We start from the raw sequence: 25,102 nt of genomic DNA, 5'->3' as shown, positions 1-25,102 counted from the left end.
CCTAGTTAGAGAAGACACAGACACTGAAGCACAAGATTACACTTGTATTTTAACTTTCTGATGAAATGCAGGCTGACCACGTAAACTCTCCCTAACAAAACTCAATGCTAATTCATGAAAAATATCATAAAGTGGTTAAAATAGGAGGCAAGGCTTTCTAATACCAGGTTATGCTTTGTAGACAAAAGTGATAACAACTTAAGGCAAACATACAGGAATTCATTTGGAAAAAAACTGTGTTTATCCCAGATGGCTACTTAAAATACAATACAAATTCTCTCATACAAGAAAAACAAGATTTAAGGTAAAACTTACGGTGTTTCCAACATGACTTTACATACACTAGCCATAGTACTTAGACAGTCCGTTGTATTTTCAATTGGTAACGTTTTGTTCTAGAAGGGTTAAAAACAGCCAATGTTCAGTAAACCATCTTGTAAAATTAAAATCAAGAATGTCTGTGTTAGACCTTTTCTCCCCCATTACCTACTTCTGATACAAAATGTGTAGTTGCATTACTGAGTGTTTTCAGCATTGGTGTGGCTTCTGCATAAAACAGGGACATCCTATTGGCCATTTCATTGTTTACTTCATTCTCAATGTCTAGCTGATGAAAACATGAGAAAAAATAGTCAGTAAAACTCTTTAAAATCTTGCCAGCAGCAAGAAAAAGGTACAGAATATGCTCATGTCAGCAAGCAGATTGTTGCATGAATAGTTCCACTCTAATCACTTCATCCGGACTGCTGATTAACTCTCAGTGTGAAGGAGAGAACATGACAGCTAGCGTATCAAAAGAAAAAACATTACCACAAATGGTATAAATGTGTACTGATAAATACCTCAGTGTGAACAGCAGATCAGATTTCATTTACTTACATGCATGTTGTTTATTCTGTTGCGACTTATTGTCCGCCTGTAATAACTGAAGTCATTCTGAATTGCTGGGTTTCTCATCTTCAAGGAAGATAAAAAGGAAATAATCAGTTTCGGTTCAAAATACACAGAAAAAATCAGCATGTATTGAAAGACTTTGTTAACCTTGAGTTCATCAAAACGAAGAGTAAAATGTAAGATTTCTGCAAACTCTTTCGCTAGAGCCTGTTCCCGTTCCAGGTGCTGAGTTGGAGTGTAAGGTGGGCACGTCAAGGACTCCAGTAAGCTCTGCAGGGCTTTCTCTGAATAAAAATCAGAAGCACAAATTCTATTCAGTCCACCTTATAACAAAGTTTTAAGTATTGGGAAGGAAACCTCCGAACATGCAGAGCCCTAATAGAAATGCTTTTTCTTACTATTCTAAGGTGAGAAACATTAGTCAAAGACACCTGTCTCTTCAGGCGCTCTGCCATTTTCTCTCCATTTTGTATCACTGAGATGTTTCCCCTTTTTATCACCCTTTATCTGGGTTCCCTATCAAAAATTCTAAAGAAAGCATTTTTCTGACATTCAGATATTCAACTCTTTCTCTTTCATCTTCCCCAATTAGCCATCAGCTCAGTATAGAGATTATTCTGGCATCTCTGTTACTAAAAGTGTACTCTTAGGCACTGATAGCAATGTAATTCAGCTCCTGCAGCTATAATTACTAGCATAACTCAAAAAGTGAAAGACTTAGTAAGCAGGATGTTGTAGAATTCCCTTGCATTGGGAGCTCTCCCACTTCATACATACATTTTTGCACACTGGTTCTCTTCCAGAGTCCTAATTCAAGGAGTAATTACATCATTTTGGAGGTTTGTAGGGATGACAAAGTCAGTGTAAAACCTGCCCAACTTTGGATTTTCACCCTGTGAGAGAGTTTATTGATACCCTTCTCCCCGTTATCCCTGTTTTTAAAGTCTCACAATGTTATTGGTTTACATTCCTTTTAAAACTGAAAGATCCAAATTAAAAAAAAATGAAATTGCATTAATACAATATGGATCAGTGAAGTGCTGAAGAGTGTCAGGCACCAGAGAGAATATACAGTTTTACCACATTCTTTGCTTGTACTCTGTTTAGATAATACAGATCTATTTTAAGTGACAAACTAACAAACCATGAAAATTTTGAAATTAAATTAAGATTAAAAATATGCCTTGACAAATGTAATTGCAGTTAAGTGTCTGTTGATATCAAGCAGAAAGAATAATAACCCTTTAATATCTGTGGAAGAAGAAGCTTTCTATTTTTTTTTATATATAAAGTAGCCTAATAAACAGAAATACTAAAACAGGGCTCACCTAATCTGAGTGAAAACTCATAAAAGCGCTTCAGCCTTACAACCAGAGGACATACTGAATTCCATGCTTTTTCTTGCAACTGGATATCATTGGGATTTTGTATTGCCTGAAATGAAAATATTACTGTAACAAACTGTGATACATGAATAACAAGCAGAAGGTGGTTTGGAATTTTTCTGCTACATTATTTTAGAAAGTAACTATTGTAAAACACAGAACAATTATGAGAAATTACATTGCACAGGAATAGGAAATTAGTAAGTCCAAAAACACCATGTTTTCCACCTTCCCTCTCCCCCTATAACATAGTGATTTAAAATTACTCATTCCAATGCACCACTGACATACAGAAACACGGTTTAACATATTCTTTGGGGAGCAAAACTATTGTAGAAGCATCAGGTAAAACCTTTTGTACGAAATAGCAGAAATGGCAGAAATAGCCTTTTTTTAAGGTTTTGATGCTTTTGAAATCTTCAACATATTCAGGTTCTTAAGTAACCAACAGGTCACACTAACAGTAACTGCGAAGCTGATGCGGGAAAAGGTTTGGTCAGCTGAGAAAAATTTTAAGTTACAGTTCAGAATTGTACTTTGGGACCAGTTTCATGGAATAACATGCCTGTAAAGTGGATGTAAGGTTATAATTTACTGTGGTTCATTATTTCACTTACACAAAAGAACAACTATTTTCAACTTTTTTATAGTGTATTTCTGACATCTGAGTATTATTTCTTCTATGTCCTGAACTTTGACTTCTACCATGAGATATATGAAACGAGGTATATGAAATGCTGTTTCTTAAAATGGAAAATAATTACTAATTACTAATAGTAAACCTAAAACAAGTTCCAACAGCCATCATTTAATGATTTCACATTAGAGCTCTATATTCAACTTTACACGTAATCTGTAACATATTCTCTAAATACAATTTTAATGAAGATTTTTGTATCATTTCATAGAATGTGCTTGGATACAGAACAGGAGCAAGGAACACATCGAGTTTTGCTTGATTTTGCTTCCAAAGAACTGTCATTAACTTTAACGAACATACATCTCTAATTTCTTGTCCAGCTCCTTTGTAAGCCTGAAGGTCTGCAAGCATACTTTCTGAGTCTTGTAAAACCGCACTGATCTGATTCCATACCTCCCTTTCTCCATCTGTGGGCTGTGCATCTAAGAAACAGAAAAGCAAAATGCAAAAAGTCAAAAGGTAGCTGCAGTACAAATGGCAAGATTACTCAGCTCTACTTAACAACATTATATCCAGCTTGACTATGTGTAACTCTATTCTGATGTACTTTTTTAAAATATGCAATTATACTGCACTGCCATTCTGCCAACATCCAAGTTTCTGCTTTCTATAGCAAGGAAGGAAAAACAGTACAGGTTTTGCATGCTCTGAGTCATAATGCCTCTTCTCAAAATGCAGCATTTTAAAGTGAAGCAGTATCATAGAGCAATGTTATTAGAAAACAGGATAATGCATCAGTCCTTTAGTAAAAATGTCCCTCTCTTTCATGAGCTCCACAGCTCGATTACAAAGAATTGTTCATTTTTCTTGCAGCTTGGGGATAAAATCAGGCCTTTCAGTGGATGGAGCAGTGTGGTATTATGCCACTTTGACTCTCCTCCAGGCTTCCTTAACCAGGGTAATTTATTTCTCCTTTTGTAAAACACAGATACAGTACTGTTAAAAATAAACATTATTCTTATGTACGTCAGAGAGCATTCCTGCTACTAAAATAAATTCAGCGCTGTCAATGATCAGTTTTCAGAGTGGGAGTGACCTGTAGACCTTTATTGTTCAGAGAAATGACATTTGGAAGTAGATCAATTCTCCCATTCAAATCCCATCCGATGGGATTTTCACAGCAGTGTAACACCAGGGAGCGATGTTATCCCTAGAACATTGACATATTAGACAAGGTAGAGGAGATCTGCCTTCTTTTGCTTTAAAACATAAGGACGACTGGCACTGACTAAAGAATTGGTGACCTATATATAGAATTGTAGTCAGTATTTGTAGAAACAATCACATTGTCCCAGCAGATTCCTACAGAGACACAACTTCCAACCCCCCCCCCCCGCTTAAATTTGTATTATCTTGTAAAGATAGAATTTTAATTTTTATGGAAGAAAAAAATACTTTGAAGGTGAATCTTAGGACTTAAGGACTACTTGTTTGAATTAAAAGCAATGAAATACCTTCAGTTCAAAACTCACTGATTAGGAAGAGCTACTGTATGCATCTCTACATTAATAGACAAGAAATATTAAAAATACTTTTTCTATTTAATCTTCTCACTCTCCTTAAGAAATGAGACACAGTTTTCCACCCATATACCAGTATGTGATTCATTTACCCCCCCCCCCATTAGAAACAAATGAATGGGTTCACCTTGGAGAGTACGGAAAGAGCAGGCATTCTCTCCATGACGTTTCAGGTTGGGATAATTTGTTTAAATGTGTCAAGTTATCCATGGGCCTTGCACGAATGACACACAAATGGCTGAGATTCACATGTCTGTAGCTCTGAAGCAACTAGTACTTAAAATCTTTCGCATATTCCTGTATCACCATAAGTTCCTGGTGGCTGGGCACATGAAACAACCCTGATTTGACTTTCCTTTTATTCTGGAAGTTTTCCCTAATCTTGTTTAAAAGACAGAACAAGTGAAAGTAAAACTAAGCTGGGCTTACTCAGCTGGGTTTTATATCCAAAATATTTCATGTAACTAAAAGATTCCGCTATCCTTCAAAAAGCAAGGGAAAGTAGCACCAAGGGGAAAAACTATCCCAAACAGGAAAATCCCAGCTGGGATTCAGTTCAACTGACCTATTAGTCACATTAAGTTTACAGTGTTACTGACTGGTTCTTTCCCCAAGCTGCAAGAAATCTCAGGTATACACCATAAGGGGTCTGTCACCTTGTGATAAAGAAACAAAACCAGCAAATGCTTCTGAGTTTAATGAAGAAAGTGGTAATCTTGCTAAACCGTTACATACCACAGAACAACGGAGTAGGGGCAAGGTAGGAGTCACCTATAAATCAATATCTATATTTTAATAGTTAAACAAAAGTTAATTAAAATAAAATTTTCAGCAAATATTAAGTCACAAAAGAGAATAAGTAATTTATTAGTACAATTAATGAGTGTAAAATTTGCATGTTCAGCTCACCTGAAGCATGGGTTGGTTAACAAGGTACCTCTATGTTACTTTTTTACAATTTATTCGCTTTAAAAAATATTAGCCCCTAATAGAAATGTAAACACTATACACTGCTCAGCACGTTGGGACTTAAAAATGGCTTTTAGTAACACCCTTTATTGTTAGTCTTTTTCAAATTTTCCCAATTCATCTTTTGGGAGTTGGTGGACGGTTGAATATTGGAAACCCATTAAGCTTTCTGTAGTATCCCAGCACCTGGGGAAGTAGGAGTAAGAGGAAGGTAGGTGGGTGGAAAAGGGAAAGAAAGGGAAGGGAGAGGAAGAGGGCTGCAAAGGCTACACAGCAACAGGCTTAGCTTGCATTTGCAGAAGCGGTTTATATTTATGCTGAAAGTGTTTAGCTTAAAAATAAAGGTAGGGAGGATGATTCAGGCTTTTTTTTAAAAAACATGCATCTTGCTTATGAAATATATGTTATGCAAACAGATGTTCTGGTAAGACCATGGTCATGTTTCAAAAGGGATTTTACATGAAGATCTTGCCAAAAATGGTCAGCTAAAATACCTCTAATCGATCACTTTGAAAAAGATTTCATCTTGCTGTCAACAACAATAATAATAATGGCAACAACAACTAAAAGGAATACAGACTTGTTCATAACAGATTTGGGCTTTTAAAATTGGTTTTCTATTCCAACAATACCAAAGCTTGTTCCTCTGTTCTGAGTAAAAAAAAAAAACCATTCCTGAATCACAGTGAGGAATCACTGCTTGGCAGTGCTCACCTCTTATCCCCATACCACCAGAGAACCTGCACATGCTTCAGCTTAGAGCCCATTTATAAATAAAACCATAGCCACTGACTAATCCATGTTGAATGCAAGCCCTCTCCATAATAAGTTACCATAATCACCGGACTTACTGCATTTCAAGTCTGAGTTTTTAGAGTACTCACGATTAGCATTCAGAGTATGCTGTCTTTAATAAGACAAAATAGGAAACCCTTACACCTCCCTTTGCCCAAATGTTTCTAACGTGAACCCTAAACCTGACAACTAAACGAATCCTCTATCGAATTAATTCAAGAGTCAGACCAGGCTTGACTCTTCTGTATACAGCAAATTACCATTTAGAAAGCAAAAATTTTAGCTCTGGAGAGAAATGTAATTCCATTGGCTCCATCAGAAATAACCAGGATATGAAAATTCATTCATTGCATGAACAAATGCTCTATTTCATCTTTACACATGGTCTATTCCATGTTTTGGATGGGGCTTCAGACTTCATTAAAAAAAGGGGGAAAGCTGGACCCACCACAATCCATTTGTGGATGCATTAAGTATTTCAGGTGCATGGTGGGGTGCGAAGGTGGAATCATCATTCTTTTCTTAGAAAAATATCTATTATTTGTTTCAGAAAAAACCCTAACAGTGCAAGGTGTCTACCTCGTTCTTCACCAAGCGTGCATTAGAAAAACCGTAGAAACTGCTATGTAGATAAGACATTAGTACTCACATGACAAGATTAAATACAAAAAGGATATGAAGCCTTTACCAATACAAAATCAAGTATAACAATATCTCAGTAATTAATTTTTATGAAGAGATAACAAGACAGTACTAAAAGAAGTACTCCCAACCCACACACCCTTTCTGTATCTGAAATGCAGACCAAAAGCACAGAACTTTATTCCACCTTCAGTCAAACTACATGTTAAGAGGATTGCCACTGAAGCTGGTTAGTGCTTGCATTTCAGTGGATATGGAATCGCATTTGTCAAAAATACATCATACCCTCCTGGCCTTGACTGCCTAGCAAAAGAATAGTGAGTAATAGAAGTTGTCTTACAGGCTCTGCTTTCAGCTTTTCTTGTCCTATCCACTGCTGAAGGTGGCCAATAATTCTACCAGCCACTGACAGCAAGTTAGAGAGCAGCACATGTATTTTACTGTATAATGCGAAAGTCCTATTTCAGGTTTGTCACCATGACAACGATTTTTCCCATTCCAGTCTGGGACAAAATTAGATGAAAGGCTAGTTTATGTCCTTAGAAAACACAAAAGGCATTACAGCTACAGGGAATAATGCGTTTTAGAGGGTATCAGAACCTGCTATACTCCATATATTAAAAATAATAGTATGAGGTAGAAACAGTACCCTATCCAGTCTACACTGGATTTTTTAACTTCATCCTTTCTAAACTAGCTAGAACAAAGTGAAGCTCCCTAAATGGCTAATACTTGCTATGTGCATGGTGCTGTGCCAGGGATATCAGCGCCAGCCTTCAGCTCCGTGGCGGGGACAGAGTGGACAACCTTTCTCCGACTGAGCCGTAGCTTCTTGCTTAGGGCACTCTCTGCAGTGCTGGAGACAAGAGTTTAACCTCCTGCAGGCTGGATACAGATTACATCTCTAGCCTTGCCGCCTGTGGAGTGAGCATATTAATTAATATCCTATTACGCAAAAAGTGGGCAGTTGCTCTGCTGCCAGACATGTTCTAATAATAGACACTTTTAATCATACATGAACAATAACTGAAAATTGCATGAATCTTTCTGGGGATGGTGGGGGGAAATCCTAGAAAGCAAGTGTCCTTGATTCTTCAGGGGATGAGGGGGATTAAATTAGGATTGGGTAACGAGCCCACCTACCTAACATTTAGGAAAAAAGGGAACCTGCTCAGGTTAAGGTTCAAGAGTTTGGTCTCATAAAAGGTATTTGTATCTGAGGAGGATGGGACTGAAGGTGTCACTTAAGGACACCTCCTCCCAATAACCTATAAGTGTTAGTCTATTACGTTCAAAACAAATTGTTACCTCAACCTTCAAATGATTTCCAAGAATTCATGTGGAATTATTTGTTTACTTTGCCTGAACAAGGCCCTCTACAGGCAGCAGTAATTTGACAACAGATTTTCTGCAAAAAAGAGCACTCGTAAACTCCTGTGGAAAGAGCCTCAAATGCCCAGAATTCATTTACCTTTGACTAATTTAAACAAGGTCAACATCTAAAGAACAAAACAGTTCTTGAACTGACAAAATCAGTTTCAAGAGAATTTGGCCTATGGGCTTGTACAACCCTGAAATCCACAGACTCTCAAGGCTTGCCATGCACTCACTCTTCCTAACATTATTTTCGAGTTGAGAGCTAAGAAGGAATTAAAGTAAGTGGTATATAATCAAATCCAATATGTAGCAGTTTGATTAAGAATACCCACACCAGGATACAAGTGTAAAACAGCAATATGGTTCACTTTCCAGGAATGAAGAGATTCTTTTTCTTTATGTAAACCTTTCAGTAGACCTTAAAAAAGAGTAATTTGGCTGAATGCACATAGTTTGCATTTCACCTCAAAGAAAAGGCTTTTTCACCTGCATAGGAGAACACTATTCTCCGTATCACTCGCTGAAGCTACCACAGTTCCCATTTGTCCCTGTTTGCTTTCAAGGCTGGACTGAATGGTTCTTCAGATTGCTTCTCCTTGCACAGATCCAGAGTAACCGCCTAACTCTAAAATGATTACCGGAGAGCATACAGAACTGCTTTTGCTATACAAAATTAACTGAAATTAAAGCTGGATTCAAGCTTCTTCAACTATGAGCATGGAGTAACGGAACTTTGTTCCCAGTTTGGAACGAAGAATAATGACAGTAAAAGGTGTCCTAAAAACTGCAACTGATGATATAGACAGCTGCAGGAGAGGGGGGGGAAAAAAGATGATTTTAAACAATTTTTTTTGTATCCTAAACTTTTCTAGGGAAAAATTAAAATAGCTATCTAAAAAACACCTGGGAGGTGAAATTTTGAAACTTACGTCTTCTTCTCCTTTCATGATTCTTTCCCATTTTCAAATATAGCACAAGGGCAGAATTTGAAAGAAAACACAACTTTGAATTAGGTGAAAAAATTTAATTTTTCTATGCATTTCTGTTTCTACCTGCCCATTTTTCAAGACTTCAAGAATTGCATAGAAGAGATGCACTGGAGGGACTAAGGCTAAATATGAAAAAATCAGGTTGGTGAAAAATATGTAAGAGAAAAGTGAGCATGCAACTGATGAAAAGCAACTTGTAATTAAATGTATTTTAAAACAAACAAAAAACATAATGGAATTTTTCAGAAGGTGCAATACAAGATTGTCCTCCTCAAATTTTTCATCAAAACAGAATTCTGCCCTGGAGAACAATAATTCACAGGAAAATAAATTTATTTTTGTTGCACGGAACAACTCATCTTTACAACACACTGCCTATAAAATGTATATTAATTAAGGAGGATAAGGGAAAACAATAAAATAAAACCCTACTATGGTGACCTTACTGTGTAGCTTCATGACTGACCTAAGATATCTAAATCTGTACAACTGCTTACCATCCTCTCCTGCCTTTCTGTTCCCATTCACGTGCCACTGCTGGGGCTCTTCCAACCATGCCATCATCCACATCACCCTGACCTGACTGGCAGAGTAGTTAGTAGGTGGGGGAGAGAGGTAAGGTGGTAGTTTGGTGGGGTTTTTTTTGAACAGCTAGTTCTTAGCAAGTTCATTTTCCCACATAGCTATCATTCACAATGGGTGCAATGGCGGGTACATTTCAATTCTAGCATAAGGATCTGAGACTATGTGGCAAAGCATCACCCATGGGATGACCTCCTTGGAGCAGCAGATTAAATCGACTGTCAAATGAAGTTAACACCTTAATGTCCTTTTCCCACTTTCTTTACATACACACTTGTATTACTTCTGACCAACATCAGCCCATAAAGCCTCTGACTTTTGAAGCATGGAGACAGATTGTATCTGTTCTACTCCTGTATACAAGGAAAAAAGCTGTTTCTGTTTTTTAAGCAATGTTTGTGTTGCACACTGTATGCATAGCATGCATACACCCTCCTTTCAGGTACAATACGTACCAAATGAAGAGCAGCAAAAAAAACAAAAAAACAAAACAGGCCAGGAGAATCCAAAAACTCTGTAAACATTTCAGAAGTAGTGCCGACAGATTTGAGATTTCAGCTTACGGCTAATGAAAAAGTGCACAAAAACTAGACAGCAATATGCTGATGCAAATGAAATACAGCAAACACATCAACTCAACATACCCCTCATCCTCTGAATGGCCAACTGTAGTGACCATTTTCATCCATGAACTCAAACTGAAAACTCAGGCCACAGAAAGTCACACGTCCAGTGAGCATGCAAGCAGGCTCTTACCTATATCCACTAAGAGCGTCTTTTTACACTGTACGATGGCTAATTAAAGGAGACCAAAGCACATAACTACAGGCGTCTTCAGTCACATCCCTTTGACACAACACAGATTTTGTGCCATAAAAACTCCAGGACTTTATTTCACAAGTAAAACATCTTAACCTTTCGCTCAGGAGCATCAAACTCACTGAAATTTGGAGATGATAGTTTTGGTCCTCTCTAGGTAGATGTGCCTGACTAGCGTGGCCACGTGCTTGCACTAACCACTGGTCACCTCCTGTGGGAGCGGGTGCTTGGCAATGCACTTTTGTAAAAAAAACCCCTTCGCTGCCAAGGCAATAAAACATGTATTTTCTCCTCTCACCACCACCTCCACTCCACCAAGGCTTCCCACTGCCAGACCTCCCGTTTCCTGTCAAATCTGCAGCCTGGGTCAGGAGTACTTTCTCACCGTCCAGGACATGGTGGGGCTGATTAAACCTGGAGGCTCAGAGCAGCTGAAAACCTTCACGATAGCTTGGCAAAGCCACAGAGTGCTACTGAAGCCTTCGGAAGTTTGATAGAAAAAAATTACGTGGTGGCTTGGATAAAGGTTTGACATCCCAGGTTTACAATAAAATTCTTAAATGATACAGACAGAAGAGAAAAAGGGATACACGGCTTGCAGTACCTTCTCCTAAACCCAAACTAACCAATTAACTTTTTTTCATTATTTAAAACTGATTCTTCATAATGAGGTAAATAAGATATAGATGAGAAGATTAACATGTGTGCAAAGTTATAGTCATACACTCTAGCTCTCATCCAAGAAAGCATGTTTGAACAATTTCAGTAGATGTAAGTATGTTTTTAAATGACTTTTTGAACCAGTGCTTCCGAGTGCATACACACATACAGTCCCGTATCATGTCACTAACATTTTTCAGAAAAATACTTCAGGAATAAATGATTCAAGAAAGCTATTTCAAGGTGATAAAATGTGTGTCTCGTCACCTGAAATTCTCTTTTAAACCATGCTTCAAAGTTATTTTAAAAACACTGGCTTCCCTCAAAACTTTTCTGGGTTTGTTTTTGGGTTTGGGTTTGTTTTTTTTTTTTTTAGAACAAAGGTATTAAGAGACAAAACATCACACACTGTTAGCATTTTAAATAAAAACCATTTCACATAAGTAGTGAAGTAAGATTAAACCCATATTTAAGGATTTGATGACCAGTTTTCAAGACAATGTCTAGAAGTACATGCAGGGAAACTGTAACCAGCAAAAGTGAAATATCTTTGAATCAGATATAGATATGACAAGGAAATTAGAATGTGAAACACTGTTTTGCAAACTGATAACCATGCAATTAAGAGAGATGCAATCAAGCACATACACTTTGACCACTTCACTACCTTTTAGAAACTATAATAATCCCAGTTAAATCATCACTGAACAAGGCAAAAATAGTGCCACCTTCACTGCTTTTATTTTTTCAGCTTTTTGTTTCCAGTACATATTTCCATTCAAGGAAGCAACATAAAGAAATCTTTTTTTAACCCTGATTTGTTAAAGAAAGCTGAGGCCAAGTTCATTTGTATGTAAATTTAACTATGGCTCATAAATGTTTTGAAATTAATTAAAGGTAAGGCTTTACTTGCATATCCATCTTTCTGCCTCTACTCAGAATGAATTTAAGTAATTTTGTATGGTTTTATAAATATCAAAAAGCAATATTTAACTGAAGTGTAATTTGATTTGTTTGCAAATCCCTTTTGAATTGCTTTATGATGCGTAAGCACATGCAGTTTATTAGGAAATAATAAGCAAAGAAGGCAAGCCAGGCAAGAAGCTTTGCTCACTTTCAAAGTCAAGGAAAAAATTTGGCCCCTGATCAAGCTCTGTGCAAGTGAGAACTTTTAAAAGATTTCCCATTTGGTTCCTGAAAAATAGAAAAGGAAGAGAAAAGGAGTCCTGAGTGAACAAATGATTTTAGAGACAAGGACTTGGACAGATTGGTTGTGCTGGAAAATACACACTGCAAGCAATCAGATTTTAAAATTTTTCCTCAGTTCGCTGCTAAGTCAGGGAAAAGATTCTCTCATTGTCTTGTAATTGTTTGAACTTACTTTCAAAATCCAGGAAAAAATGTGGATAGTTTTCAATTTCCCTGGTAAGGACCTTAAGAAGATTACCCATCCCAGCAAACCTAGTAAATGCAACAAAATCGTAAACAGTTATATACGTGAACTTAGAATACTACAACTAAGGGCTTGACACAGTCTGCATCATGTATTAAACATTTTGGCAAGTTCTGGACCATGAGAAACATTTTGATGGTCAATTGTGTGATATTTATGCATGGGGACAGAAAGAGTAAGACCTTGGATAAATACAGAAATAATTCTATTCAACAAATTGGAATTTAAACATCAGTATAGCATCACGGAGTACAAACAGATATTTATGAGTTTATTTATTTAGCAAGAGAAACAAACTCAGAGCTATATCTGTATTTGTAAATCCTCTAAATTGTTGGACTCAGTATTACTGAATACCAGTCCAGAGTAAAAAATGAGGTCTTAATCCTTGGTTTGGATTCTTTAGCATAAATCCCTGTTATTTCATGAAAATAACTCAATTTAATGAAAAAAATAATCTAATTGTTTCTAATCAGTCAGGGTTTATAAAATATTACTATAAAAATCTATCAGAAAGAAAAGCTAAAAAGCTTGTTCTTTTTAACTTTTAAAAAGGTATGGATGCATTTGGAAAAAAAAAAAAAAAGAGGAGGTTCAAATTCTATCTTTTTATCTGTTATTCCTATCTTTTATCATCTTGGAAGCCTTTGCATTTCAAGTTATTACCCCCCCCCCCAAACGAAAAGTGACCAATTCTTAAAAAAGCAAGTCTCTATAGAAGACAAAAAGGAAGGAAGATTTGAAGAAAAGTTTTTTCCCAGTACAGTCCTTAGGAAGATACATTATTCTAAAACTATGTAAAAGTATAGCTTTCTTGGGCAAACTTAAAACTTTTTTCTCAGAAGAGAGAAAAATTAAACCATGAAAAGCACATATAAGGATAAAGAGGTCTGCCTGGAGGTATGTAGAAAAATGTAATTTTAGATTTAGAACTCAGATTGAAAAGTGATTTTTGCCTCAAAGAGAAATATTCTCAGTTCTCTAAACCACGGCTCTTGGGGCTCACATCTGATGCTCATCTATTTTTCAGTTTAACTCTCTTCCCACTTAAGAAATCAGACCACAAAAAACTTATTCTAAGCATGTACATGGCTGATATTCCATATGAGGAGACAAAGTTTTTTTCAAATTCTCCCCCAAGCATTACAGAAGAAAAAGCATCACCAACCCTAATTTCTATATGCATATAAGGGATATATTCTATAGCAGGAAAACCTAGGAAGGCAATGTGAGGCTTGGAGATTTCAAAGCACCCATAGTCATTCCATAAAATGACACAAATTTAATCAATAATCCGTTCAGAGCATGCAGCTTCATGTAAACCAGGTTTTTGTTAGACAAATGGCTTTGTTTTGCATTAACTACTTCAAAATTTTCTCTCCAGAACAAATCCAGTGAGCAGACTGTCAAGCCCTTTACAGTTAGCAACATCTTGCATATACAATATTAAAACATGAAGAAACATTCTCCATTATTCATAAAGTTACATTCATTTATATGCAGGAAAAAAAATGTATAGTTTTACTTTCAGAACAAGTTCTGCACTGTATGAACCGAGTCTGACTTTCTGATTAGCCTACAGACGGGAAAAAACATGCAAACAGAGCAAAATAGATTTTATACAGCATTAAAACTTTTATCTTCAATAATTTAACATTTTCATCACCCTGGTATAATACATTTTATCAGCATCAGTTAAGAGGGAGAAGATAATGTGCATATACTTATTTTCCTTGTCATAACCTTGAAAGAAACAATTTATATTATTATGAAATACTATCACAATCTAAATTACTGACTCAGTTTAGATTCTTCACTTTCAACTAGTTTTCAGCCATATCTTACCTCATTGCCTTCAATCTTCAGAGAGTATCCAACCATTTCTTCTACTGCCAAAGTTAGCACTGCATCCAGAGACTGGTTTAGTTGGGAGCATGCTTCGAACAGCAAGGGAGCCTTTTTGCCAAAAACCTGAGGATATGCTCCCTCATTTGCATTGAGTAGCTTGAGGTCATGTGCCTAAGCTCTGGTTTCTGATCCTTCTTACAGAAGTACAGCACATCACAGCTCTGGAGATTTCTGAGTATTTTTCCTGAACTTTTACTATATTTCTTAGCTTGTTTTTCATTTCATTCCCCTCTCCTTCAATCCCTGTGTAGAAACTGATTCAGCTATTTAGGTCACAAGTATGAAACAAGAACCCTGCCACAAACTTCATACCCGTTTTCATGGTCAGCCTGCATTTTCCAATGCTCTCAAAGGCACTGGTTTGACACATCAACCCAAAACCCAGTGATATTCAACATCAACATCTAGAAGATATGGTTCAGGCAGCTGCTAAACACGCTCTACTTCTTTATGATTGGAAATAATTTCTTTATAGTTTCCTAAAAAAACAAAACTAAAAGCAAGACCTAGTTCCAAGAAACTTTCACTTTAAACTATAACTCATCATTCAACACTAAGTTTTTACCTCCTTATTAAGAGGCCAACCTTCACCTTAATGGAAGTGCTAATAAACATAATTCCTTGTCCCAAACTGAATTATTTTATTCTGTATAGCTTGCTGCTTCCCAGTACTTGGATCTTCCAAACTGTCTTTCCCTGAAAACTCTAATAATGTATTCCAAACCTCAGGAACTGCAAGCCACTTCCAGGAGAATTTTTAACGAGACTTCAAAGTAACTAATGACATAAATTCTGAGCAGGTCAGTATGTATACTGTGGTTGCAACAGAAATGCAAATAAACAGCTGATGCACAGAAGCAAATCAGAAAGGTTTAACCTAAGAGCATAAAATTCCATTTAATTAAACTGGAAAGCATTTTATTTTACTTACTATAAAGTTAGTTTAAATGTTGAAATGAGACTCAATGCATATATAAAAATACTGCTGTTGATGCACTCCTGAATGATAGTGTCCAAATCCCTTAAAATTCCAACTTTTAACAGTATGCTTTAAAAATGATGACATGTTGACATGACAATGATGTTTGCACTTTCATGTTTTCTACTGTTTTCCAAACCATTAAAGCTTATCCTAAGATATTACATAAGCATATAGAAAGCACTTCCTAAGCTACTGTTGACAGTTTAAAGCTCATTACTCGATCTTTGATGCTCAACATGTAATTAGTGGCACACAGACACAAATAAACCATAAAAACAGTAATGAACAAGAAGGTACATTTAACATTTTGCGTTTCATATACCATTACCCAGTGGCATACTTAAAAATGTTGAGCTTTAAACAAAATAACACAAGCTAGTTTTCTAACACATCACTTTGTTCCTAAAATTTCATTAATTTAGTTTTGACATTCTAAAGGCATTATCTAGGATGGGAAAATAAATTCCTTCTCCCCCACTAAACCAATCAGTTTCTTTTTGAATTGTGGTAAATAAAATACTACCCCCCCAAACCAAATCAAAATGCAGCCCTTCAAATCTGCCATAGATTTTATACACATATACTGAAAATATACTGAAATATCTATTTATTATATACTGAAATCCAGTTTTGAAAATTTAGCAAGTATTATCAACTAAATGTTGCATGTCCAAAGCTAGTATCATGTTATTTAACTCTTCTTTAAAATCTTTGTTTACACAGTTTTAAGCGATTACATAATTTTGAAGTATGGAGTTTTTAAAATGATAGCTACAGTACTATATAAATTGCTAGAGAAGTACTAATTTATTTTTTCTTCCTTTACAGGACTAACTTAATGAGTACCAGCTCAAAACCATCAGCATCACTGTAGCCACACTGAAGGTAGAACAGACCGACAAAGCATTTAAACCTCATGTTAGCGAAAAAGGACACATTCACCAGCTCAACCCTTTCCTGCTCATCAGTACTCCTTTGCCAGATAACTACTTCCTAAACCTGCCTGCTTACATAAACGTAGTCTAACAGGCTTTTGTCAAACTGAGCTGTATCAGCAAATAGCTACTGCTTAAACTCATTTAGATCACCCAAACGAAGTGGGGCTGGGAGTGTTCTCACGAGCAGTTCCATTAGGAGTTTCAGGAGAAAGAGGCTCCCAAGTTCAGGAGCGGCAATGAATAATTAGGAATGGTAACTTCTAATGGCACACCTACATGCGTAAAGACAGCATCCAGTCCGCAGTCTGAGAGAACTATATTGTACTAAGCATATTAGCATCATTAAAGCAGTGGAACTGACCTCACTATGTGAATAATTAACTGTGGTTTCAAAAAAACACCAGCATCAAAAGCACGATTCCAAATCGTTGTGATATTCACCTATAAAGTTTGCTGAGGTGCTTGTAAGGAAATAGAAGAAGTGCAAGACTCAGAAAACAGTTTTATTCTATTAAGGAATAAAATAAAAATGAACAAAGATTAAAAAATGCAGAAGTTTCTTAATGATAATCTACTTTGTTTTCTGAAGGAAATCCTGTATCACTGTTTTTTGTTTGGGAGAGGAAGGAAGATATAAAAGATCATTTTTAATTGCATTTGCCAAATCCACTACCCATATTTCTGCTTTTTTTCTATGCGATAAACATACTAAACCCACCTAATCTCTTCAAGTATTTGTGTAAGACTAGCTCCAAGAAACCTAGAATGCTGCAGTGCTGGGAGTCACGCACAGAGTGAAGGTACAGGCAGAGACTGGAGCACTTTCTCATGGGTGCCCCACGCACACATCCCCTACCTTGCCCTTTCACCATCCGCACCTGAAGGAGTTCTGCAAGGCTCAGGCAACAGAACGGGTTTTATCGTAAGTCAGAAACTGGGAATATTATTGCTGTGAAAAGTGCAGTGCTGAAGTCAGGAATAGTCAAGGAAGCATTTTGATTTATGTTCACAGCAATGCCATAAAATCACTGGAGTTAGGGGTGGGGTCATCTAGATCCCACACCAGGAATGGCAGCAGCTCTGTCATTCTGCACAGAGGTTTGTCTAAGCTATTCTTAAAGCTCTTCAAAAAGCTCTTTAAGCTCAATCATGATAGTTCATGTTTTATTACACCTGACCAGTCTCACTGCCCTTCTCTCTCCCCCTTCTCAGTGGGTCATTCAACTCTAGGTATGGTGCTCCAAATGCATCCAAGTATTGTGCCAAATATAATGAAGGAATTGTGTCTTGCAGAAAACTGTGCTTTACACATCCCTCAAATATTATCTGCATAGTTTTATTTTACCTACTGCTTTCCCTTCTGCATTTTGGCAATTCATTAGTCGTGCTTGTATACAGCATCTTATATCTATCCCCATCAAACTCCACAGTAGGGTTTTTTTTTAATCATCTCTCTGATTTTCTTATAGTTAAGAATATTTTCGTGGATATGGTAGTATCATTATCTTCAGTTGTTTTGCTGGTAAATGTCTAAATTTTATAAACTGTAGTTGCATTGATGAAGAGAAATATAACAACTGATGTTTAATAGTCTCAGTTGTGCAAATAGATGTTAGTTCTGAAAAGTGGTATTATTCCTCTATAGACTTTATTTCAGAAATAAGCATAAGACTGTATTGTTATACTAAGAAAAAAAATTAAGAACAAAAATGTAAAAATAGTCATACATTTGTGTTTGTGATGCTGATTGCAAAAAAACCCCAAAGATATTTCACCGTGAAGTACCCACAGTATTGTCTAGCAAAGCACAGATAAGGGAAAAACACAGCCAAGTTTCTTCAGAGGGCAAACTATATTAATTTTCCAGAAAAAAATCAAATTATCCCCAATGTTGGCCTGTAAATACTGTATTTATAAGATTCTTATAAGTAACATACCTGCAAAACAAGATGCACCAAGAAGCAATTTACGCACACAAGCGCAGAAAAACCAGTGCCACACATTCCTTAGGCAGGTGAAGCATAAACAGACAAAAAAAAACCCAACAAAACTGAAACCCAAAAAACAGATGTAAAGAAGTGAAAAGTGGAATAAGAGAAGAAAGTTGCTCAAGGTGAAAGTAATCCAAGATAAAAGAATCATTCCTGCTTTGAACAATTATTTTATTACAGTTCCTAGATAAGCAACACTTCAAGCCAAGAACTTTTGCTGTTAACTGATACGCAGATTGCAGGACACAAAACCTACAAAAAAGGGGAGGCAAGTCAAAGGGAGTCAATAAATGTTTTGTAATGACAAATACATCTTTCACTAATCATAAAATGTTAAAAGAGCTGGCCAACAATATGAGTACCTGTAGCCCCAAGGATTAAAGAGCTTGGCTCATGGTTTCAATAAAATCAAAAGGTAAAAAAAAAAAAATAAAAAAAAAAAAAAAAAAAAAAAAAAAAGGATTACCTCAGATGAACTTATAACTTATTCAAGGGGGGGATTTTTCTATATGCCAACCCTCACACCTAAACATACTTTGAACAGAAGTCCTATATATTTTCAAAGTGCATAATGTCAGAAGAGCCATTATAAAAGGATGAAAACCAGGCAACCAAAATATCTGGATTCTGATTCATAGGTCATAATAAAAAAAACCAAAACAAAACCAAACCCCAACAAAAAAATGTAGAATGGAAGCCAATTAAGTAATTAGAATAAAATTATATTTGAAATTAAGAAAACACTTGCACTTTGATCCTTCCACCTGAGTGCATAGTAACTACAGTAACCTAGCTTGAATATGGCATCGCATGTACAGATGCTTATACACAAAACAGGGACAGAATTTCCACGTACACAATAAATGGAGCCTCTATCAATTGATGCTGTTAGGTAAGCAAAGCAGGATACTAATGTTTACCCAACTGATACATGGCAGAGAGATGCCTTTAACAGAAACAGAACAGGTCTGGCTAGTTCAAGTGTTTCTTCCTTCAAAACAAAACCACTTCATTTTTTTCCAGGTGGGGTTTGGCTTAGTTCTTCTGAACTCTGTAAGAGAAGAGCAACCACATCACCCTCTTCTGCTTAAAATTTCCCTGTCCTTGCCTTCTCTCACCAAAATCATGATGAAAAAGGAAATAAACCACCTTAGAATACACTTAATTTTGGAAATCTGGATTTGGGCTTTTGATAAGGTATCTGGTTTCAACATTTTTGGATATAACGAGTGAAAAATCTATTACTGATCATAAACAGATACAGAGTCAGAAACCGGACTTTCAGATGAAAAAATCAGAAACAGAAAAACATGTTGCTGCTCCTTTCTGCCTGTGAATGACTACCAATTATTCAGCCTTCTGACTACGCCATACAGAATATTTGGTACTATGCTCACAGAAAATCCAGTGCAAGTGTCTGAAAAAACCAAGATGAAAACTCTCATATTCTAGTTCTTTGTACAACTATGGTAAAGACTTTTCTCAGAGTGATTTTATTTTCAAGGTATTTCTTGTGCCAGTTGATAATGGGAATAAGTCTTTGCATGTTAACTTTGTTCTTTATCTATTTTACTACTCTTTTTAATACATAAATGCCAAAACAGCACATCTAATCTCCGTCAAGCCAGACATAAATCCTACAGTGACTGGATTTCTTACTGCGTATTTGCTAGTGATCTGCTCTGAATGTGTCAGTATGTAGGACATAATGCATTTTGCCAGCTAAATTTGTATTTCTGGTTTGGAGGGTAATAATCTATAAGATATGGATCTGATGCAGTCTTTACAAGTACTCTTTTCTGGAAAAGCGGAGAGAAGTCAAACTATCTTAAAATACTAAACAGACAGTTCTGATCAAAGAAACATATTGACATTACTGGAATTAAGATAGCTGTGGCTGACTATATGTATCAATAGCTCAAGATTTGACGAATTAAAGATTAAATGTGGATCTTTGTAGGGGTTAGTTGTTATTAGTTTAAAATACTTCCAGTTGTGTAATACTGGTCTCATTAAATATCTTATTACATAAAATAAGAAAACTTGCTGACAAATTTGCATTGGAGTTCCACTAGGAAAAAAAAAAAATATTCAAAAAACCACTGTAAATAGACCGAAGGACAATATATACTTTTTTTTTTTTAAATTTAAAATTTCAGAAAAAGGTAAAAGAAAAAAAAAAAAAGAAGTCTCTGGGTGAGAGTAAAGGAGGAAAGAACAGGTATCATCCCAAGACAGCAATTTGAGAGATCACCTAATCCCCAAAAGGTTGTAAAGGAAGGTTTTGCTGAACTGTGGAGGCATCTGAGTAACAGAATTGGGCAAGAAGCTTCAGGAGGGTTCATTAACCATGCATCTGTACAAGCTCCTGGGGTGATAAATGTTCTTTCTAGAACATAGAGGAGTTTACCAGAGGAATGGCTATTTTAGACTTATTTGATACTTATGGGGAGAATTAACTGAATATAAGGATGGAAATACAGAAGTTAATTAAAAACAGCAGAGGTTACTTAAGGAGAAAACAGAAAAGTAAAGATCATGATTTCAAAAAAGCAGTTTCAGTAATCTCAGATATCTGGAAGAATAGGTTTCTTGGAAAGTTGATTTAAGGGATAAGGGAGTGCAGGAAACTCGACAGTTAAGAAAATACACAACAGGTTACTCCAATGGATGAAACAGAGACTTAGAAATCAATATGCCTGTATAAGCATACGGAAGAATTGAAGGAAGTGAAGAAATATATATAGGAGGGAGCTTTGACAAATGACTGGAGATGAGAAAAGAGGAAATGCTATTTAGTACCATAAATTTGCTGCAACACTGAAAATCTGAAAAAGTAGTTGTCAGTAGTTTACTGGCAAAAGAGAGGATGGTATTTTTAAACAGTATCTGGTATCTGTTGTATAGATCTGGTTTTGTTCAATACTTTTAATTAGTGACAGCCAGAGAAAAAGAAAATACACTTTTAAAATATGCACTAAGCTAGAAGGGAATTAAAATATTCTGGAAAATAGGATCATAATTCAAAATCACTTTGATAAACTGCAGATACTATCCAGAAGAAATTAAGTAAATACAAATGTAAAATACTCAAGGAAAAAAACAAATCAATCTCACAAATGCAGATGGACTGGTAAGCAGAAAGACTGAGGAAAAGATACTTAATCATTATACTGGAGTATAAATTAAACATAAAGCAGGTTAGAAAGCTGTTAAACTCCAGAATTTTTCAGATTGCTCTCACAGTCAAGGGACGAGAGGACTGAATATTGAACAAGAACAGAGCTTCTCCAAAACACTAGTCTAACCTGTAATTATGCAGGAGTTACAGAAAAGTATAAATTCCAATAAAACTCCTCTTTTTTCTTAATTAGCTTTGCGTCATTTTTTAATCTCTTCTGATATTATTTAATGAACTCCTATTCTTTCACATTAGACACTCAATTCATTAAAATGTACAGGGGCAGATTGGGTCCATGGCATTTTTCTGCAAAACAGCTTGTCTTGACAATTGCATTTAGTTAACAGGCAAGCACATTAGCCCTCTTAATGATGTAAACATAAATGAGATTCATTATTTTGCATTGTGCCTAATACTTTAAGAAGCACATGCCGTAGTAAATCTATTTCCAAGCAATGTGTTTTACTTACACAGAAAGCCAAACAAGGTTTTGTGCCCCAACACAAGCTGCGAAAAAACTCTGCAATTTTTTTTTGGTATATTAACAAGTCTGCTATCTGCCTAAGATGACAAATAAGGAGGAGTACTATGGGTGGTGCTGAATTACAACCATCCTTTTAATTAAAAATTAGGTTTCTTGTCAGCGTACATGAAAATTCAAATAACGTACTGACCCTGACAGGCTCTGCAGTAATTAATTCAAATCACTACTGGAAGCTATTCCTGGTTTAGCAATGAAATTTGCACAATAACTTTTTATTAGGACAATAAAACTGATGCACAGTAGTGACTTTATATCCTACTCCTACTCTGCTATAAATCTATTTTTAGCTAATTGACAAATTCGGATGGCAATTAATCACAAGCCCATTGATGACGCAGTTTGCTCCCTTCCCCACTGCAAGATGCACAAGCCTATAGAGGCCCATTATACAAAGAAAACAGAGTATTGTTCAACCATGCGAGCAAAGTCAAACCTATGCACAAAAGCGGACACTGTACAGTTGTTTTGCAACCCTACAATGCTGCTGGGTGGATTTCCTGCCAAGGAGACCCACGAAGCCGGCAGAGGAGCCTGCGGACACGCGCTCGGCCGGCACGGGCGGGGTGGGGCGGGGCAGGGCGGGGCCGGGCATTTGGGCACCCAGGCTGGCACCACGCGGGACCGCCAAAGGACAGGCCAGAGGTGCTGACACAAAGCACAGGAAAATCCACGCTCTAAGTAGAACCTGGTGGACTCACCTGAAACGCTCACTGCCGTTACACCCAAGGAAGAGGCCACGACTAGAGCTAACCGTTGGTTCGTATTTGCACTCGGTCATTGGTGCTACCTCACTTCTGCAGGAGATGCATACACCAAACTGAGTTTCTGCAGGGACTACAGCTCCAGTTATCAGTGGATGACTTTCTCCTCTACTCTCGCTTTTCAAACTGAAGCCAAACTAATCTGGACAATATTTTAATAACCACATTTCAGAACAAGTACTGATATTAGAAAAAAATTATCTTGCTTTCCCTTTCCTCCCACTGAAACTCAGAATTTAGTTTAAAAGTAACTGTGAGTGCATCTAAAATTATGAAAACTGACATTTCTACTCAAAAGGTAAACAGCATATGGCTGACCAGGTGTAGCAGGGAGTGAAGTCCCAAGGCTGGTGAGCGTTCTTAGCAGGGCATTCCAGCCCAGCATCTAACACATGCTGCATCAGCCCCTGGCAGCAGTCCTGTTGTCTCCATGTGAACAGAAATACCATTTTTATTTACACTTGTTCAAGAAGTTTCGATTAGCATTATTTCCTTTGAAGTTAAGAAGCAGACTAAAAGTTGAGAAGGAAGAAATCTGGTTTTCCTTTTGCAGTCTCTGACTAAAAACCAGATACACAGGATGAGATATACTAACTTCAAAATGCCAACTATTTGCAATCAAAAATGGAGGGAGGTAGTTACATCCAAGATTTTCTTATTGCCTTTGTTGAATACTCCTGTTTGAAAGGCAAATCATGCCTTTTAGAACTAGAAAGTATAGAAAAGACACTACATTTAGAGCTTTATTTTTGCATAAAAACGATCCAAGAACCTTGTTTCATTTGCAATTTTAACTAACTCTCCATTCACACTTCCAGGTGACATAAGTCACATGGAAAAGAAATACACCCTTGTAAAGGCAACATACATTAGTTTCCAAGAAAATTTCAAATTCTAAACAACTATTTAAATAGTTAATTTAAAAATATTTTTAGAACGTTGCTGAAAAACTTAAACTACACATGCACACACACAAATGTACATAACGTACGTACATACACAGAGACTTGCAAATGAGCATGTTTAACCAAGAACTGAGAATTAGTTGCCTGTTACAGGAAAAAAACAGATACATGAAGATGAAAACTGTAAGAAAATCAAGATTAAAATAATTTACTTAACCAAACCTTTCTGTTTGCTGACTCAAAGGCATCTACTCTAGCTATCCAGAGACACAAGCTGTTGTACAACAGCGCAGTGTACAGAGGTACAGGGAGGAAGAACGCCTGTGTGATTTCAGCAATAATGGAGTCCTAAAACTCGGGTTCCTCTTTGCTCATGACTTAGATGGTGTGAATTCTCTGGAGGATAGGATGAGGCAGAAAAACCCCTCAATTATTCCCAATTTCATGATAAACAAATGGAAGATAGAGATTTTCTGAAAAATATTGTTACTTCAGCCAACAAAAGTCCTTGTATTGTCTTTCAATCTTCATCATTGATACAACCAGCCTGTAATACAGCACCGAAACATGTCTGGAAATTGAATTATGCTTTCTTCCTTCTCCTCTGAGCCAATCTTTATTTTAGTTGCAATTTATTCAACTGACTTACTAATAGAAACAGCGTAACTGAAAATTTCAGAAAAGCCTGAGAGATCAAGTAAAAAAATGCTCAGTGATTGAAGATTATCAGGGTTGATGGGAAGTAATGGAAATTTACTTAGGGAAAAAAAAGTTCAAAGAACACAGTTTAAAGACTGGAATGGAAAGGAAAGACCTAAATCAATATTTGTTTCAACAGTGCAAAAAACCTTTGCCATAAAAAAAGCCATTAACTGCAGAGGATAGTATTCTTTTATTATAGAATGGATTTTTTTGACACACTGATATTAGAAAAGAATATACATATATACACAATATAAACTATATATATATGTATATATATATATTGGTCTCAGATAAAAAGTTTGAATTTTTATATATTTAAATTTTACATCAAATACACCAAGATATTAATACTACCATCCAAACTACATAGCAAAAAAAGAGTCTTTATGAAAAGAATATATT

At 36.3% G+C, this 25,102-nt stretch overlaps 1 protein-coding gene across 11 annotated transcripts in view; it reads right to left on the bottom strand.

Annotated features, from left to right (window-relative positions):
- Positions 1–25,102, bottom strand: part of CYRIA (CYFIP related Rac1 interactor A) — a 58,999-nt gene that overhangs the window by 8,399 nt on the left and 25,498 nt on the right. For 3 of the 11 annotated variants that reach the window (XM_030037475.2, XM_030037482.2, XM_030037477.2), the window contains exons 4-10: positions 12,447–12,526; positions 3,280–3,401; positions 2,223–2,328; positions 1,042–1,178; positions 880–957; positions 491–607; positions 316–395 (exon numbers count right to left, since the gene is read on the bottom strand). In XM_030037475.2, coding sequence (XP_029893335.1) covers positions 316–395; positions 491–607; positions 880–957; positions 1,042–1,178; positions 2,223–2,328; positions 3,280–3,401; positions 12,447–12,519 — 713 coding nt within the window. In that variant the 5' untranslated portion in view covers positions 12,520–12,526. Of the gene's footprint in view, positions 1–315; positions 396–490; positions 608–879; positions 958–1,041; positions 1,179–2,222; positions 2,329–3,279; positions 3,402–12,446; positions 12,527–12,713; positions 12,794–14,630; positions 15,140–25,102 lie in introns of those variants that run through there. The other 8 variants (XM_030037478.1, XM_030037480.2, XM_030037483.2 and 5 more) reach the window with 6 other exon arrangements.

Source organism: Aquila chrysaetos, chromosome 15 (assembly GCF_900496995.4).
Source record: "Aquila chrysaetos chrysaetos chromosome 15, bAquChr1.4, whole genome shotgun sequence".
Taxonomy (NCBI): Eukaryota; Metazoa; Chordata; class Aves; order Accipitriformes; family Accipitridae; genus Aquila; species Aquila chrysaetos.
This window is presented reverse-complemented; position numbering and strand designations above follow the sequence as displayed.